We start from the raw sequence: 15,825 nt of genomic DNA, 5'->3' as shown, positions 1-15,825 counted from the left end.
TTGCTTATTTTATAATTTGCCCACATGTCTTGTCACTAGACATATTTTTTATTCTTGTAGAGCGACTCCATTTTCTGTCTTGTATTAATTTATGTTGTATAACATTTTTGAGTTGCTGCTGTATTCTCCCCTTTTTTAAGGTATGCGCAATTTTTTCCTTCTTACAAAAAATAATAATATCAAACATACAAATATTCATAACATACACATACACAAAGCCCCCCCCTTTTGCATCAGAGACAATCAGAGTTCTCCTACCACAGTTATCGAAAATTCGCAATCATTTTCGCATTCGCAATAGCGAAAAATCGCAATTTTTTTTTTTTCAATTTGGCAACATAATAGGATCGCCTCAGCTTAGCTACTCGGCCCAGGGTCTCTAATCATACCAGCAATGCTTTTAGACGTCGATAGGATGTGATCTGTTTTAAAAATCAAATTGAAAAAATGCGAATATTCGGAATTGCGAATATTCACCGCGAAATTCGAAATATAGCGCGATTTCTCGAATATGCTATATTCGAGTCGAATATTCGCAATGCGAATATTTGTGAGCAACACTAGTGTGTACGCGGCATTAGAATTTTCTCTTTCTGATTCCCCTGTAGGAGTGGATTAAACGCAGCTACTGTGCCAAAGTCTGCCACTGTGCCCATCAGACACTGCCACTGTGCCATCAAACGCTGCCACTGTGCCCATCAAACACTGTCACTGTGCCCATCAAATGTTGCCACTGTGCCCATAAAACGCTGCCACTGTGCCTGTTATATGCTGCCAGTATGCCCATTAAATGCTGCCAGTGTGTTCATCATATGCTGCCAGTGTGCCCATCAAATGCTGCCAGTGTGCCCATCAAATGCTGCCAGTGTGCCCCACCGTCTGCCCAGCACTTACCGTGTCTGTGGGCCCTGGAGAGCAGACAACTGGGCAGGAGGGAGAGAGATGATTACTTACCAGCTCCACTCTGTGTCTCTCCGCTCAGGCCGTGCGTTCCACTAAGCTTTTGACGTCACTTCCGGTTTACCACTGGCACAGGGAAACCGGAAGTGACGTCTTAACTCGGAGAACAAAGCATCTCTAAATTTACTGATACTATGGATGGGAGGAAGTTGGCCGGTGCGATGGACTGCGCCAGAAGCCAACTCAAAAGCCTGCAAATGAAGCATCTCGTCTGCAATCTCATGATTGCATAGATGTGGCGCTTCCCATATCACACTGTGTCTGGCCCCAAACACAGTGCACTTAAAGGACATTTCTTTCTATTTTTTTGTGACTGCTGTTGGGGGGGTGGCACCCATGCGCCCCCTATAATGGCCGCCACTGTTCCCTCCCCACACATGCAGAGGTTGCCTGTGAATAGTTTAGCTGTGTGCTAATATATTCATAGCAGCCTCTCCCAACACACACTTCAAGCTCTCGTCTCAGAGAGCTTGTCAAAAGTTATCAGGTTGATAACAGAAGAATGGAGCAGGACAAAGCTACGGGACATGGTGCATTGAAGTGAGATAAAAAAAAAAAAAAAACACTGCAGATAGATGTGCCCAGCTAATATAATGAATCAGGTTTACATCCACTTAGTATAAGTATAACTAAAAGCAATTATTTTTTTTAGTTTTGGATAGGGGGGAGCGGGATTAGAACACCTGTCAGTTTTTTTTCTGTCTATGTTCCTGTTAGGGAGATTCATTCTCTCTATTTGTCCTGTTTACCATTGAAAGTGAAAGTAAAAGAAAAGCTCATGGGGGCGTGGCCTGGACCAGCATGGTGTGAGGAGTGCAGCACGGGAGCTCCGCTTGCCAGTTATCCATTCTTACAGATCCTGGGGCTAATATTGCCAACTAACATCCCTATCTTGGGTCACCTGCTGCCCTGTCCCCTCAGGGCTCATGTCGCCCCCGAAAATGAAGTTGGACGCCTCCGCAAAGCTGGCTAAATATCGGCATGCAGAGAAGGAGGCCGGGGAGGAAAATGGCGCCGGCTCCTCTCCCCCTGCAGACCCTAATGCTAGGGTGCTTGAGGCTATTTCTGACTGCAAAAGTACTCTGATAGGCAAAATAGAGGAGGTGAAAATTGATGTTTCCCTGCTACGCCAAGATCTGCAGAAGCTCAGAGAGCGTGTTACAGAAACGGAGACCCGCATCAGCATGGAGGACGAGATGTCACCATTACAGATTACCACCGAGCGCCTCCAGCACAACTTACTACCATCATGGCCAAGCAGGACGATATGGAAAACCGCCTCAGAAGGTGTAATTTGAGGTTCGTTGGCCTGCCCGAGGGTGAGGAGGGATCTGACCCCCCCTCGTTCCTTGAGAAACTGCTTGTTGCCTCGTTTGGCTCGGGAGGAATTCTCAACATCCTTCGTGGTTGAGAGGGCCCACAGGCTGGCTGCCAATCCTCCCCCCAGGGTGCGCCGCCTCGGACATTTATTGCTAAGTTGTTGAACTTCTGTGAACGCAACACGGTTCTCCGCCTCACCAGAATGAAGGGTAACATCCCTTACAAGAAAGGCGAGATCAGGGTATTCCCGGACTTCTCAGCGGAAGTCCAGAAGAAAAGAGCTCTCTTCAACGAAGCTAAGCAGCAATTGCGGGTACGCCACTACTCCTATGCCATGCTTTTCCCGGCCAGGCTTTGGGTGGTCGGGGATGACAAGACACACTTTTTTGATGCTCCAAAGGCTGTCTTTGCATGGCTGGAAAACAGGGCAGCTCCTGCTCGTGACCTTGCCTGAATATTTGTCTGACACTCTCTGGGATACACCTGTCCTATAACACAGGAGCAGATGTGGTAGACCCTCATGCCCGGACTTTTTTTTACGGAGCTTAGGACGATCCACACAACAGGTACTGTGTCTTTTACCCGTTCTATGAGACTTCCCGTCCTTCGTTTTCTCCCATTCTGAATGGATCCTTGCCTTCCCTGGTCTTGCTCTATATGCAGTGCTCTCCCTTCCCTGCCCGTCTGCTCCTACCTCTTTGCCCCTGCCTGTACAAGCCAGACCATAATTCCCTTTGTCCTAGATGCAGTAGTCCAGCCAGCACCTTTTTCCACATTCTGTGGGCATGCCCGGTCATACAGGATTAGTGGACTCACATTGTTAAATTCATCCATGATGAGATGGGCTCTCCCCTGACATTGTGCCCCAAACAGTGTCTGCTGGGTGTTTTCCCAGATCCGGACTCTGACAAATTTCACAAAATATTTCTTCAAGAATCTCTCTTTATTGCTAGATTACTCATAGCAAGGAAATGGCTTCAAGCTGTACCCCCGTTGCTCCAAGAGTGGATATCCGCTGTGAATCAGGTTCTACCTTGTAAAAAAAAATGTATGTCCATAGGGGCTGCCCTGCCAAATACGGCAAGATATGGGACACCTGGTTAGGCAATGCTGCTACTTGTGATGTGATACCTGACTAATACTCTCAATACCCAAATAAATGTGTGTAAAATATTGTTTAATTATACTCTGTTCATAGCTCCACTTTGTTTAATGTGCAAAATATACCATTGATCTATCAATGTATATCCTGTAAATGTCTATTACTCTTCTAAATAAAACACCACGTTATTTGTAAAAAAAAAAAATAATCTCATATTTTGGGTTGTCCCCAGAAAAGTAATAGGGGGGGAATCTTCCAGTGGGGACCTGAGGGATCCCCAATCAATGTCCTATTTGGCTATGGCACAGGAAGTTAAGGGAAAGCAATGTGGCAATGTGACAAAGATAGCAAAAATAAACCTTATAGGGGTTTAAACGCTTCCTTGCTCTATCCAATATTAAAAGAAAGTTTTGCCTATAGTTCTACTTTAATTGAGAAAGTGGTGGAATTGCCTTATAGTGGCCATATTATTGCCTTATGAAAAAACAATCTCACAGACATTTATATGGCACAGTGTCGTGCTTTACAAATGTTTTGGGGGTTTTCCTATTGAGTGTATTAAAATTACTGATTTTTAAAAAGAAATGGTGAGGCAAGTCCTGTAAACAAACTTCTCTCCAGTCACTAAATATTCTCTTCAACCTTAAGCAGAGATAACTCTATGGTGCACTGCAGGCTCCACACCGCAGCCTGCATTTTATGAATGGCAAATAAAGTAGAATGGAGTAACACTGCAGTGTCCAGAGGATAGCTATATCTGCTTTCCTCTATTAATAGGCTCCATAGTACATGAAAGTCAATGAAGATAGAAAGCTATCTGCCATAATGATTATATTTTTAAAATGTTTACCGCTATAAATCTCAGTGCATATTTATTTATCTGTAGGACAGCAAAGAAAAATAAGATGTAATGTGGCTTAAGTACAAATAAAAATCATTCCAAGAAATAAGAACACAGCAAAGAACAGGAGAAAGCTCCACAGTGATGCAGTAGGCATCTTACAAACGTGAATTATTTATAGCTCATATGCTATAGAATTTAAAGTGTAAAATAAGGAGAAAGTTAAAAATTTAGAGCAATTTAGATTTCTCTTTGTCTAGGTTATTGGAAGATGCATTACATAAGTATTTATAGTTATATAACAAACACTTTCCACGCTTGGCATGCTGCATGCTGCATTCCTATAAATAGTTGAGTAAGAACATACATCTTCAGGTCAGCACCTCTATCTACCTATCCTGACAAGAGCAGTGAAAGATGAAGTGAGTGCTTTGGGGCTGTGGGACCTTTTCTTAGAATATATATAACTACAGTTCAATCCTGCCCTCAGGCTAGAAAGATAGTGCTAGCATCTCCAAGCATCATCTCCAGTTAACAGCCCTATTCATGTCATCTATTTTAGGTAAAATGAAACACTTTACAAAGTGACAGCAATCAAATTGAAAATAAACTATTTTGTGAGGAAACAAATTTCCAATTAGCTATGTATAAAAGTATCACCACAACTTGAAACTGGTTGTTGAACCCCTCCATGTAGCCAAGTACTTGTAGCTCTTGGTCCTCTTCTGATCCATGATAGCGTTGTGCAATACAAGCACATCTTTATGTCTGCTTTTGCTGGCTGTCCGCTCCATCCCGATGCCACTGCCACAATGGTCCAAAACAATTGGTCAGGGGGAGACCATGCAATTATTTCCTGCCATAATCGCATAGATGGACACTAAAATCCCTAAATCACCAAAAACCTGTATGGGACTTTGAGGATGGCCAAATATGTATATATTATACACCACTGCTTAAAATGTATACATTTATTTAAGCTCTACTAAAACATTAAAAATATATCACATTCTAGCCAGACACGGCTCATTTGTGGATCCATAAAATATTCCACCATAAAACATTGTTTCACAGTATATCGTTGAACTTCCCACCCTACTATAAAATGTTTGTCAAATCATGTTTATCATAATTATAAACTTATTTTATGTTGCATATATATAAAAATTATATATAATAATAAATATATGACCTCTCTGGAACTATTTTTGTGGGTAATGATAGACTTATCCCATACTGGAGGGGGAGTGCCAGTAGGAGGGAAATTTCTAAGTTGGAGACCAAATGGATGTATACAATAAAATCCTATACCCCCATGGGTTCAACTTGGATTCGGCCATTAATGCTTTTATTGATAAAGCCTAATACTCCCTTTGTCCCTAGTCCCAAAAGGTGTATGTTTTTAAATAAACAATATTACCCATTGGTTTATATGTGAATTGGTACTTTTTGATGTCAGGGTCCGTTTAATTATTTTTTTCCTGGATGTGGTCATAATTGTTTAGTTTTTTAGGTATTTCAAATTTTCCAGTCTACCAACACTTTTGTTTTGATAAGTTTATAACTTATATTTTATTGTAAATTTTAGTCATATTTGTATTTATTGTTTCCTCGCTTTACCTGTTCTGCATTATATTGTTGTATGTTTTTCCCACTAGAGAGAGTTTGACCATCCCTTTTGAGTGTTCCCTTGATTGGCCGCTGTTATGTTTTTCCACCTTTTGTTTAAAATTGATTTTGGTATACAATCACTCCAAAACGAGGTTTGGTCAATATGGGATGTTCTCTGCAGCACAGGTTAAAGCAAAGTTTGGTTTCACCTAAACTAGTATATAAGCCAATGATGCAACATGGCACCCGTGCCCCAGAAGAAGTCCTCTGTGATGAAACGGGCAGAGCTACATGCTTGTGAAAACTAGAAGTGATGGTAAAATGCCATCTTTAAGGCTCAATAAATTGCCTTATTGTGAAATTGATTTTAACAATTGAAAGTGTTATTTTAAGGCTCAATAAATTTGTTCTAAGTGTTTTACACAATATGGTTTGTTTCTTCCCTTCATGTCTGTAATTGGTGTTTTGGAATGGTATAGAGCTCTATAAGTACCGCCAATGTGCATGGAATGTTTTGAGGATCACATGTAAACCAGCCTGTTTGACCTTATTTTTACTAGAAGGTCCCTGATTTATGGTAAGTGTACATCTAATTCCCCTTGATGGTGGCTTTCTACAAGAGATGACGGCTTGGATTCACCAGACTTTCATTCAAAGGAAGGAGTTGGACTTTTCTCACTTTGAAGATAGTTTTTTTCATATGACGGTTTTCATTCAAGGACTATATTCACGATTTCACTATTTTATAAGCGCAGTATGATATTTACATATATAATAAATCATATGAATTGTTGTTATATAATTAATTAACCAAATGTAGACTTATGGTGTTTTTATTAATTAGTTTCTCAGAGCCAGAGGAAGTGGGGTATTTGGGAACCACAAAATGTGTCCTGTAATGAGTGCTGAAATCCCCCCTGCTATTGCCAACCAACATTTTGGAAACCATCTGGCTTGACTATAATAAGGGGTACAAGCATTTTATATCACAGATTTTTAATGTTCAAGTAGAACTTGAATACATTCATGAAATTTTAACAGCGGTGTATACTATAATTATATTGTACCACCCTCAAACCCCTGTACTTGGTTAAGGGAACAAAAGTGCAGGGGGATGGGGTGAGTGTACAATAAGGCTTGGCAAGGGAACAATAGTGCCTAGCTGAGGGTATAGGGGAACAATAGGGCACATTGGGAAGCTAACATAGTGCCCAGTGGCAGATGGGGAGCAACAACAGTGCCCAGCAGGGGTTGGGAAGAACAATAGTGCCCAGCGGGGAAATGGGGGAAACCCCTAGTGCCCATAGGGGTGTGGGGAGGAAAATGGCGATACTGGTGTTAGCAGAAAACATTAGGTCACTGTCCCACACTGCTGCTCCCTCTGCCACTCCTCCTCTTTGCTAGACCTATACAGACTCTATCATATAGGATATCATTCTACCAAATAGTTTTCAGACAGCAAGGTCCTAGTGCTAAAACGAATGCTGCCGAGCTTGGATTTAGAACACAGTCCAGATCCATGGGATGTGTTAAAATCCAATCCAAAGATCTATTTTATTTGCACTGTGTTTGTGGTGAAATTTTATTTACCCTGGGTAGCCCATACTTACTGTATTGTGTGTGCCCCTCCTGCCAGCCATTAACCAGACATAAATCAGGCAGCTGTCTCCTGAATTCACATAGTCAGCCATCTGGGTGAGGCTCTGGTAACTCTTGAAAAAAGCTTCCTTGCCAGCTGGAATCCCTCCCTCTAACAACATCAGCAGCTTTGCCCTTTTCCAGCCCTGTGCATCTCTTCCTTGAACACTGAAGTACTGACAACAGAGCCCAGACATGCCTGTCTGCTATTCTGTGGAGAGAGACTAGCTGGCCACTTATGTTGTTGTGAATGATGGGGCTCTACCACAGTGTGCAACTGCTGCCAGAAATGAGTGTTATCACCTCCCTCTCTCTTAGCTGTCACTCATACCTCATTATAAATGTCTCTCCTGCTGAGCAGCTTGGCGGAACAGTGGTGGGGGACTAGCTCTCAACCATAAACCACAGAATGAATCAGAATGGGACCAAGTGCTACATGCATTTGGTCCCTTGTGGGGTTCAGCAATTTTTAAATTGTGGTGATACTACTTCTTTAAAGAGGAAAGTTTAGTCAAATTCAAAAAGTAGGCTATTATTTAAAAAATAAGAATTTCATGAAAACTGTAAATTAACACTTTTCTCTACATCAAACTTTTGGAAAGGCAGCTTATATGCAGTTCAGATTCCATGGCATTAATGTCTGTCCTTGGGGCCTGTGAATCCTATCATGCTGTCAAAAGCAAAAAAAAAATCTCCCCTGCTTTCCTACTGGCACATCACTGTGGCCTTACTGGCTAATCACTGTGGCCTTACTGGCTAATCACTGTGGCCTTACTGACTAATCACTGTGGCCTTACTGGCTAATCACTGTGGCCTTACTGGCTAATCACTGTGGCCTTACTGACTAATCACTGTGGCCTTACTGGCTAATCACTGTGGCCTTACTGGCTAATCACTGTGGCCTTACTGGCTAACAGGGAAGCACGGGTGGTGGTAAAGAGCAGGCCAGTCTTACTACAGGTCACCAAAAGGAATAGGCAGATTCACAAATAAGTATGGAGTATGATATTTTGGGCCAAGATCCATTTCCACAGAAAAGGTAGAGATTTCAATACAGTATTAGTATTTATTTATTGTTTATATGCTCCATTGATATTACCCAGTTCTGTTTACTGCAAATTCAAACTATACAACAGAATACACAATAATTTTTATGAAATAATAAACCCAACAATATCTAAGCCATGCAGCCATCAAGATGCTGGTAAGTTTCCTTAGGGTGCAACTGTTGCCTTACACAACCAAATAAAATGAGTTACCTCAGTTATTTTTCTTTTATCCTCACATACTGTTTGCATGTTCTCCCTGATGTGTTCCTCTGTGAACTCAGAATCTCCACAATGCACAATTCCTTCTTCTTCTCTGGAGATATCAAGAAGTCCATCATGCCACTGTTCCTGGAAAAAATATAATGATGTCATAAGCAAATTCTGTTACCTTCTTTTGGTTTCAAGAGTTAGACCATCTCCCTTGCTTTCCCACTGGTTGATCACTAACAGTCTTACTGGACACCAGGGAAGCATGGGTGGTGGTAAAAAGTGGGCCAGCCTGTCAATGTTACTACAGGTCATCTGAATTGATAAGCAGGTTCACAAATAAAAAAGAGGTATAAAGAGGTATAAAAAGGTTAATTTGAATATAAGTACTAATTTAATCTAATCAATAAAAAATAAAAGCAGAGGGTTTACTACCACTTTAAGCCATTTAAAGAGAAGAAGCAACTGCCGTCACTCAAAAGGAGATGCAGGGGGAAATCCACCAAAGCCACGACCTAGATGGGGTAAGTGCAGGGCTGGCGGGCAACAGGTGAGTAATTTGGTGATTAGGCAATAGGAAGGGGGAAGCAGCGATCGAACAAGTGAAGGCTGGGGGGGATGGGTAGGGAATGGTTGGTTGGCTGCCTGGGGGGGTGGCTGGCTGACTGGGAGGGGAGGGGGGTAAACCCCCCCCCCCCCCCCCCGAAAATTGAGCAACTTTTAAAAATGATGGACAATCTTGAGACACCCCATTCTAAAATGTAAAAGCTAAATGTAAATAGTTGTACAAAATGCACCAACGTCCACACATGTAGAACTCCCAACGTTAGAGGGGATTTATTCTTACAAAGCAAATACACTTTTGGAAACTGGTACTGACTCGTATTTCAATGTATCTCTTCTCCCTCCGTTTTTCTCCAGCTAATGTGATCCCAAGGCTGATGAAGTGGGGCAGGAGAGGGGGATACAAGAATGCTGTGCAGGTGACTGACATCCTCCATATCAACGGATAGTGCTATTGGTCGTTAGCACACTGGTGGCTAGAAGGTTGTAATGGTGCACAATAAAAACCTGTGGCTTTTTGTAACTAAAGGCAACTTTCATCCACATGTTGGCTTGTATAACATTTTTGGGCATTTTTAGGCATTTTGCCAAGCCACCCTGGAAGAAACCTCAAAGTACCCCAGGGTGCCTGGACACCCTGGTCAAAAAAGGCTGCCTTAGGCTACTACTGTTGCTTTATACCAGTGGTTCTCAACCCTGTCCTCAAGTACCCCCAACAGTTCATGTTTGCAGGTTTTCCATTATCTTGCACGGGTGCTCTAATTCAGAGTCAATGGCTTGGTATTTTGGACAGCTCTTTTATCTAAGAGAAATTCCCAAAACATAGGACAGGGTTGAGAACACACTGCACAGTGCATCTTTGGCTCTGTTTCAGGGCTGGATACTGGCAAAGATTTGGCCCTGAACCGGAGAATGGGGACGCACAGAGTTCCTGTGCGATCCACAGCTGGTTCCAATGTGAACCGAGCCTAACAGATAATGGTGATCTATGAAAAAAATATTCAAAGGAAAGGAAAAAATACACAAGTTCATCATAGGCTATAGAATGCACATTTAGATATAAGGTATACTATGCATTCTTTAAGCTGTGAGAGGAAACTGTAAGGCCTTGTACACACGAGAGGATTTCTGCTGGAAATGGTCCGCCGGACCGTTTCCAGCGGATAAATCCTCTGGCGGATTTTGATCTGATGGCTGTACACACCATCAGATCAAAATCCCCACGAAATACATCCGCGGTGACGTGCGCGCCGTCACCGCGACGATGACGCGGCGACGTGCGCGACCCTGGAAGGTAAATACTTCCACGCATGCGTCGAATCATTACCACGCATGCGAGGGATGGGAGCGGACGGACTGATCCGGTAAGTCTGTACAGACGACCGGATCAGTCCGCTGGACTGGATTCCAGCGGATAGATTTCTTAGCATGCTAAGACATTTTTATCCACTGAAAATCCGTCGGCTGGATTTTTATCTGCCTGAAAATGTCCGCTAGGCCGTACACACGACCGGATCTATCTGCTGGAACTGATCGGCGGATCAATCCCAGCGGATCGATCCGGTCGTGTGTACGGGGCCTTAGCTCTCTTTGTATTAAATGAACTCTGTTAAAACCCTAGAAATATTTGGCCTATGGCCCCATACACACGAGAGGATTTATCCGCAGATACGGTCCAGCGGACCGTTTCCACGGATAAATCCTCTCAAAGATTTCCGCAGATTTCGATGCGATGGAGTGTACACACCATCGCATTGAAATCCAGGCGGAAATCCTCTGCCGATGACGTGTCGCGCCGTCGCCGAGATTATGACGCGGCGACGGGCGCGACGCTGTCATATAAGGAATTCCACGCATGCGTCAAATCATTACGACGCGTGCGGGGAATCCCTTTGGACGAATGGATCCGGTAAGTCTGTACAGACGAGCGGATCCATCCGTTGGAATGGATTCCAGCAGATGGATTTGTTGTGCAACACAGCAAATATCCGATCTGCTGGAATCCATCCCAGAGGAGATTTCTCCGCGGAAACAGATCCGCTGGCGTGTACACACCATAGGATCTATCCGCAGAAACCCATTTGCTGGGATTTATCTGCGGATGGATTCTATCGTGTGTACGGGGCCTAACTCTGCTGACCTCCTTAAAAATACTGGTTGCTTTGCTGTTATATTGATTCATTGGGTTCCAATCCTTACCTTTAGTCACTGATCTGGAACATGTATGCTGCTCGGGAGTTCTGATTTTATTCTGACTTCCTTTGACTTGACAGCTTTGTATCACTGATGACAAGTTTCCTTTATCATACTTGTATAAATAACATGCTATGTTCAAAGATTATATTGATCATTATATTAAGGTACAGTGGACAAGCAAGTACAGTCCTGTACGTGGAGCCAATTTAAGACATACTCCAGAGCCACCAGGAAAATTAACCACCAAAAGACTTGTATATCGTGGAGACTTTATAGTAAGGATGTAAAAAAAACTCAGATCTTGATGCTGAATCCAAGAGAATTTTTGTTTTAAACAAAGCAATTTGTTCATACTGAGTTTCACAAACAAGATATGACAGAGTAAACGGTATTCAATATAACAGAAAATCATTGTCAATTTTTATATCTCACCTTACCAGCCTAGAACAATTACCATTATACCATTATGTTCACATTGCATTTTCTTTTTTTATTATGAAACAGACGTTCTGTTGTAGCCAATGTGCTACATACCGTACTTGTCTTTAATGCTATATTCATATTAACCAGCAGATGGTGCTAACACACTTATTTTTGGGTAACACATAGGTGCTAATGACTGTGAGTGTTATTTTACTAGACATTTTCCAGCTGAACACATTAAACCTCTCTATGGCAAATAACATTATGACACTGACCATTTTGCTGCAATGTACTGAGGACCTCACATGATGCACATAGTGATCAAAAAGTAATTTGTACAGCTACATCCCTGCACTGTGATTCCTCAAGACATTAGTTCCCCATAATAACAAAATGGACATTACTCTTCCTTCTGCAAGTACAGCATTAAGGTGAATGAACACTTAGGCCTCCTCCAGATTACTCCTTATTGCTATTGTAAATGTCACCTTGCAATTTGCTATAACACTATATAGCTACAAAAAACAAAGCCAGTGTACAATATCGGATGCTGTTTTGAGAGTTGTGTTACTTACCGACCAAAAGCTCACATCGAACATTTCTTGTGGGAAATTCCGATCGTGTGTACGTGGCATTAGAGACCAAATCTGCCTCAAAAGAAGCTTGTGTAGTTCTTGGTGCTTTATGCATCAGAGCACTTGTGTATGAACAGTCACCCTTAAAATAAATGGGACTTTAGATGTTGAATTTTTTTTTTAGCTTTGAGCTACAAAACGCTCAGCTTACTCTATCAACTAATTAGGCCCCATACACACGAGAGGATTTATCCGCAAATACAGTCCAGCGGACCGTTTCCGCTGATAAATCCTCTCGAGGATTTGTGCGGATTTCCATGCGATGGAGTGTACTCACCATCGCATTAAAATCCGCGCCGAAATCCTCTGGCGATGACGTGTCGCGCCGTCGCCGCGATTATGACGCGGCGACGTGCGCGAAGCTGTCATATAAGGAATTCCACGCATGCGTCGAATCATTACGACGCATGCGGGGGATCCCTTCGGACGGATGGATCCGGTGAGTCTATACAGACCAGCGGATCCATCCGTTGGGATGGATTCCAGCGGATAGATTTGTTTAGCATGTCAGCAAATATTCGATCTGCTGGAATCCATCCCAGGGGATAAATATCCGCGGAAACAGGTCCGCTGGAGTGTACACACCATAGGATCTATCCGCTGAAACCCATTCGCTGGGATTTTTCAGCGGATGGATTCTATCGTGTGTGTATGGGGCCTTACACTCACTGGCCCAGATTCAGTAAGCAATTGCGCCTGTGTAACCATAGTTACGCAGCGCAATTGCTGACTTGCGCCGGCGTAACGAGTTCTCCTGATTCAGAGAACTCGTTACTCCGACTGCAGCCTAAAATCTGCGTGGCATAAGGCTCTTATGCCACGCTGATTTTAGGCTGCATTCTTGCGATGACCACTAGGGGGCGTTCCCATTGTGGTCAGCGTATAGTATGCAAATTGCATAATGCACAATGTGCACATTGCATAATGCACATTGTTGCGCGCCCCCTGCGTACGCAAGTTACGTCGTTTCCGTACGGCGTGTTTAGCGTAAGGCTGCCCCTTCTAATAGCAGGGGCAGCCAATGATAAACTATACCCGGCGTTCCCGCGTTGCGACGTTCGAATTTTACGTCGTTTGCGTAAGTGAATCGTGAATGGCGCTGGACGCTGGACGTCATTTGCCGCAATGCACGTCAGGAAAGTTTCCCGACGGAGCATGCGCTCTACGCTCGGCGCGGGAGCGCGCCTAATTTAAATGATTCCCGCCCCCGGCGGGATCATATACATTGCGCGCGCTTACGCCGGGCAATTTTGCCGGCGCGCCCTCGCAATTTACGGAGCTACTGCTCCGTGAATCGAGGGCAGCGCAAAATAGAGCGCAAATAGAGCGCAATTCTTTCTGAATCCGGGCCACTGACTACAAATAAAATCTACAATTTTTTTATATAAAATCACCTGTGGTAAGGTGACCAGATGTCCCTGGCTTCTGATTGCCTGGCTGGAAGCCCCTTTAAGCCATGGAGTGGCTCTGCAGCTTACGCATTTGTATTTCCAAATTTGTGTAAACTAAACCCATGTTTTTAACGCAAACTGTCGGACAGGACAATTCGGTTGTTTGCAGGCTGGTCGTTGAGTTGAGCTGGGAATTTTCTTTTCTTTTGTTTGGAAGCCCCTTTAAAGTGGATGTAAACCCTCACATATACCCAGTGAAGTGAAAAGCCTCAGCTGATACACAGAGATGAAACAAATCTCGCTACATAAGTTTTACATGCATATTTGCTGTCTTCAGCTTACTATATTCTTTCCATTTCACAAAAAAAAGTGTCAAATTTTTTTAAAACCACAGTTTACAGTTTGGGACAAGTCCTTTATTAAAAAGAAAAAAAAAACAGAAAAAAAAAATTCCAGCGATGTAAATCCATTCTCGATCTCCAGCATGGATACGAAGAAGGAGAAAAAAAAAGCCAACTCGATCCTGCCTCCATGGGAGGCACCCGCGGAATGACGCTCTCTCGCCCTGACAGCTCTTATAAAACTGAGGGCGGGGCCATCTGTCACGTGCACAGGTGAACCCGCCCCCCTCTGACACAACGGGGAAACGCCGGGGGTTACCCAGTGACATGTACGGATGACCCCGCCCCCCTCTGACACAACGGGGAAACGCCAGGGGGTTACCGAGTGACATGTACGGATGACCCCGCCCCCCTCTGACACAATGGGAAACACAGGTCCCCAAACACTTTTTATGACAATAACTTGCATATTAACCTTTAAAATTAGCACTTTTGATTTTTCATGTTTGTGTCCCATAGACTTTAACGCACGTTGGAACAAATTTTTTGCCTGTTCGCATGTTCTACTCATCCCTAGTGCTCAATATGGATTAAATAAATAGATATCATAAAGTTTAATAAAGTGATTTGTGCAACAATCTCATTAAACAGTCCACATTTAGTGAAAGTTCATGTACTGCAAACTTTTGAAAGATTAAAAAGCTTGATTTGTAGTTAGCTGTTTTTTGTGTTTTGATAGGGGCGCGGTTTCACTGCTTACGCCTCTTGTTGGACTTAATGGACTTGTGTCTTTTTTCAACCTCACCTACTTTGTAACTATCAGTGGCCATCAGTGCAGCATATCAGTGCTGTTTTATCAGTCCAGCCCCATCAGTGCAGTTTATCAGTTCCACCTCATCAGTGGCCATTAGTGCCGCCTCATCAGTGGAGATCAGTGCAGCCTTATCAGTGCCCATCAATTCAGCCTGTCATTGCCCATCAGTGCAGCCGATCCTTGCCCATGAGTGCAGCCTATCATTGCCCATTAATGCAGCCTATCATTGCCCATTAATGCAGCCTATCAGTGCCCAAAAGTGCAGCCTATAATTGCCCATCAGTGCAGCATATCATTGCCCATCAGTGCAGCTTATCAGTGCCCATAAGTGCAACATCAGTGCCCATCAGCACAGCCTTATCAGTGCCCCTCAATGCAGCCTATCATTGCCCATTGCTCATTGCCCATAAGTGAAGCATATAATTTCCACCAGTGCAGCCTTATACGTGCCCATCAATTCAACCTATGATTGCCCATAAGTGCAACATATCAGTGCCCATAAGTGCAACCTATCAGTGCCCATCAATTCATTCTATCATTGCCCATCGGTGCAGCATATCATTGCCCATCAATACAGCCTATCATTGTCCATAAGTGCAGCATATAATTGCCCATCAGTTCAGCCTTATCAGTGCCCATCAATGCAACCTATCATTGCCCAGGATCGGGAGGAAGCTGTCAGAAGGACCTGGCGGCCAGGTAGCACAGAGGGGGGATCTCCCACTGAGTCATG

General features: G+C 43.3%; 1 protein-coding gene across 2 annotated transcripts in view; it reads right to left on the bottom strand.

The window, feature by feature from the left end:
- The window catches only part of ARHGEF9 (Cdc42 guanine nucleotide exchange factor 9), a 469,420-nt gene that overhangs the window by 377,982 nt on the left and 75,613 nt on the right, over window positions 1–15,825 (bottom strand). For both annotated transcript variants that reach the window (XM_040323963.1, XM_040323964.1), the window contains exon 3: window positions 8,732–8,869. In XM_040323963.1, coding sequence (XP_040179897.1) covers window positions 8,732–8,869 — 138 coding nt within the window. The remainder of the gene's footprint in view (window positions 1–8,731; window positions 8,870–15,825) is intronic.

Source organism: Rana temporaria, chromosome 9 (genome assembly GCF_905171775.1).
Source record: "Rana temporaria chromosome 9, aRanTem1.1, whole genome shotgun sequence".
Taxonomy (NCBI): domain Eukaryota; kingdom Metazoa; phylum Chordata; class Amphibia; order Anura; family Ranidae; genus Rana; species Rana temporaria.
This window is presented reverse-complemented; position numbering and strand designations above follow the sequence as displayed.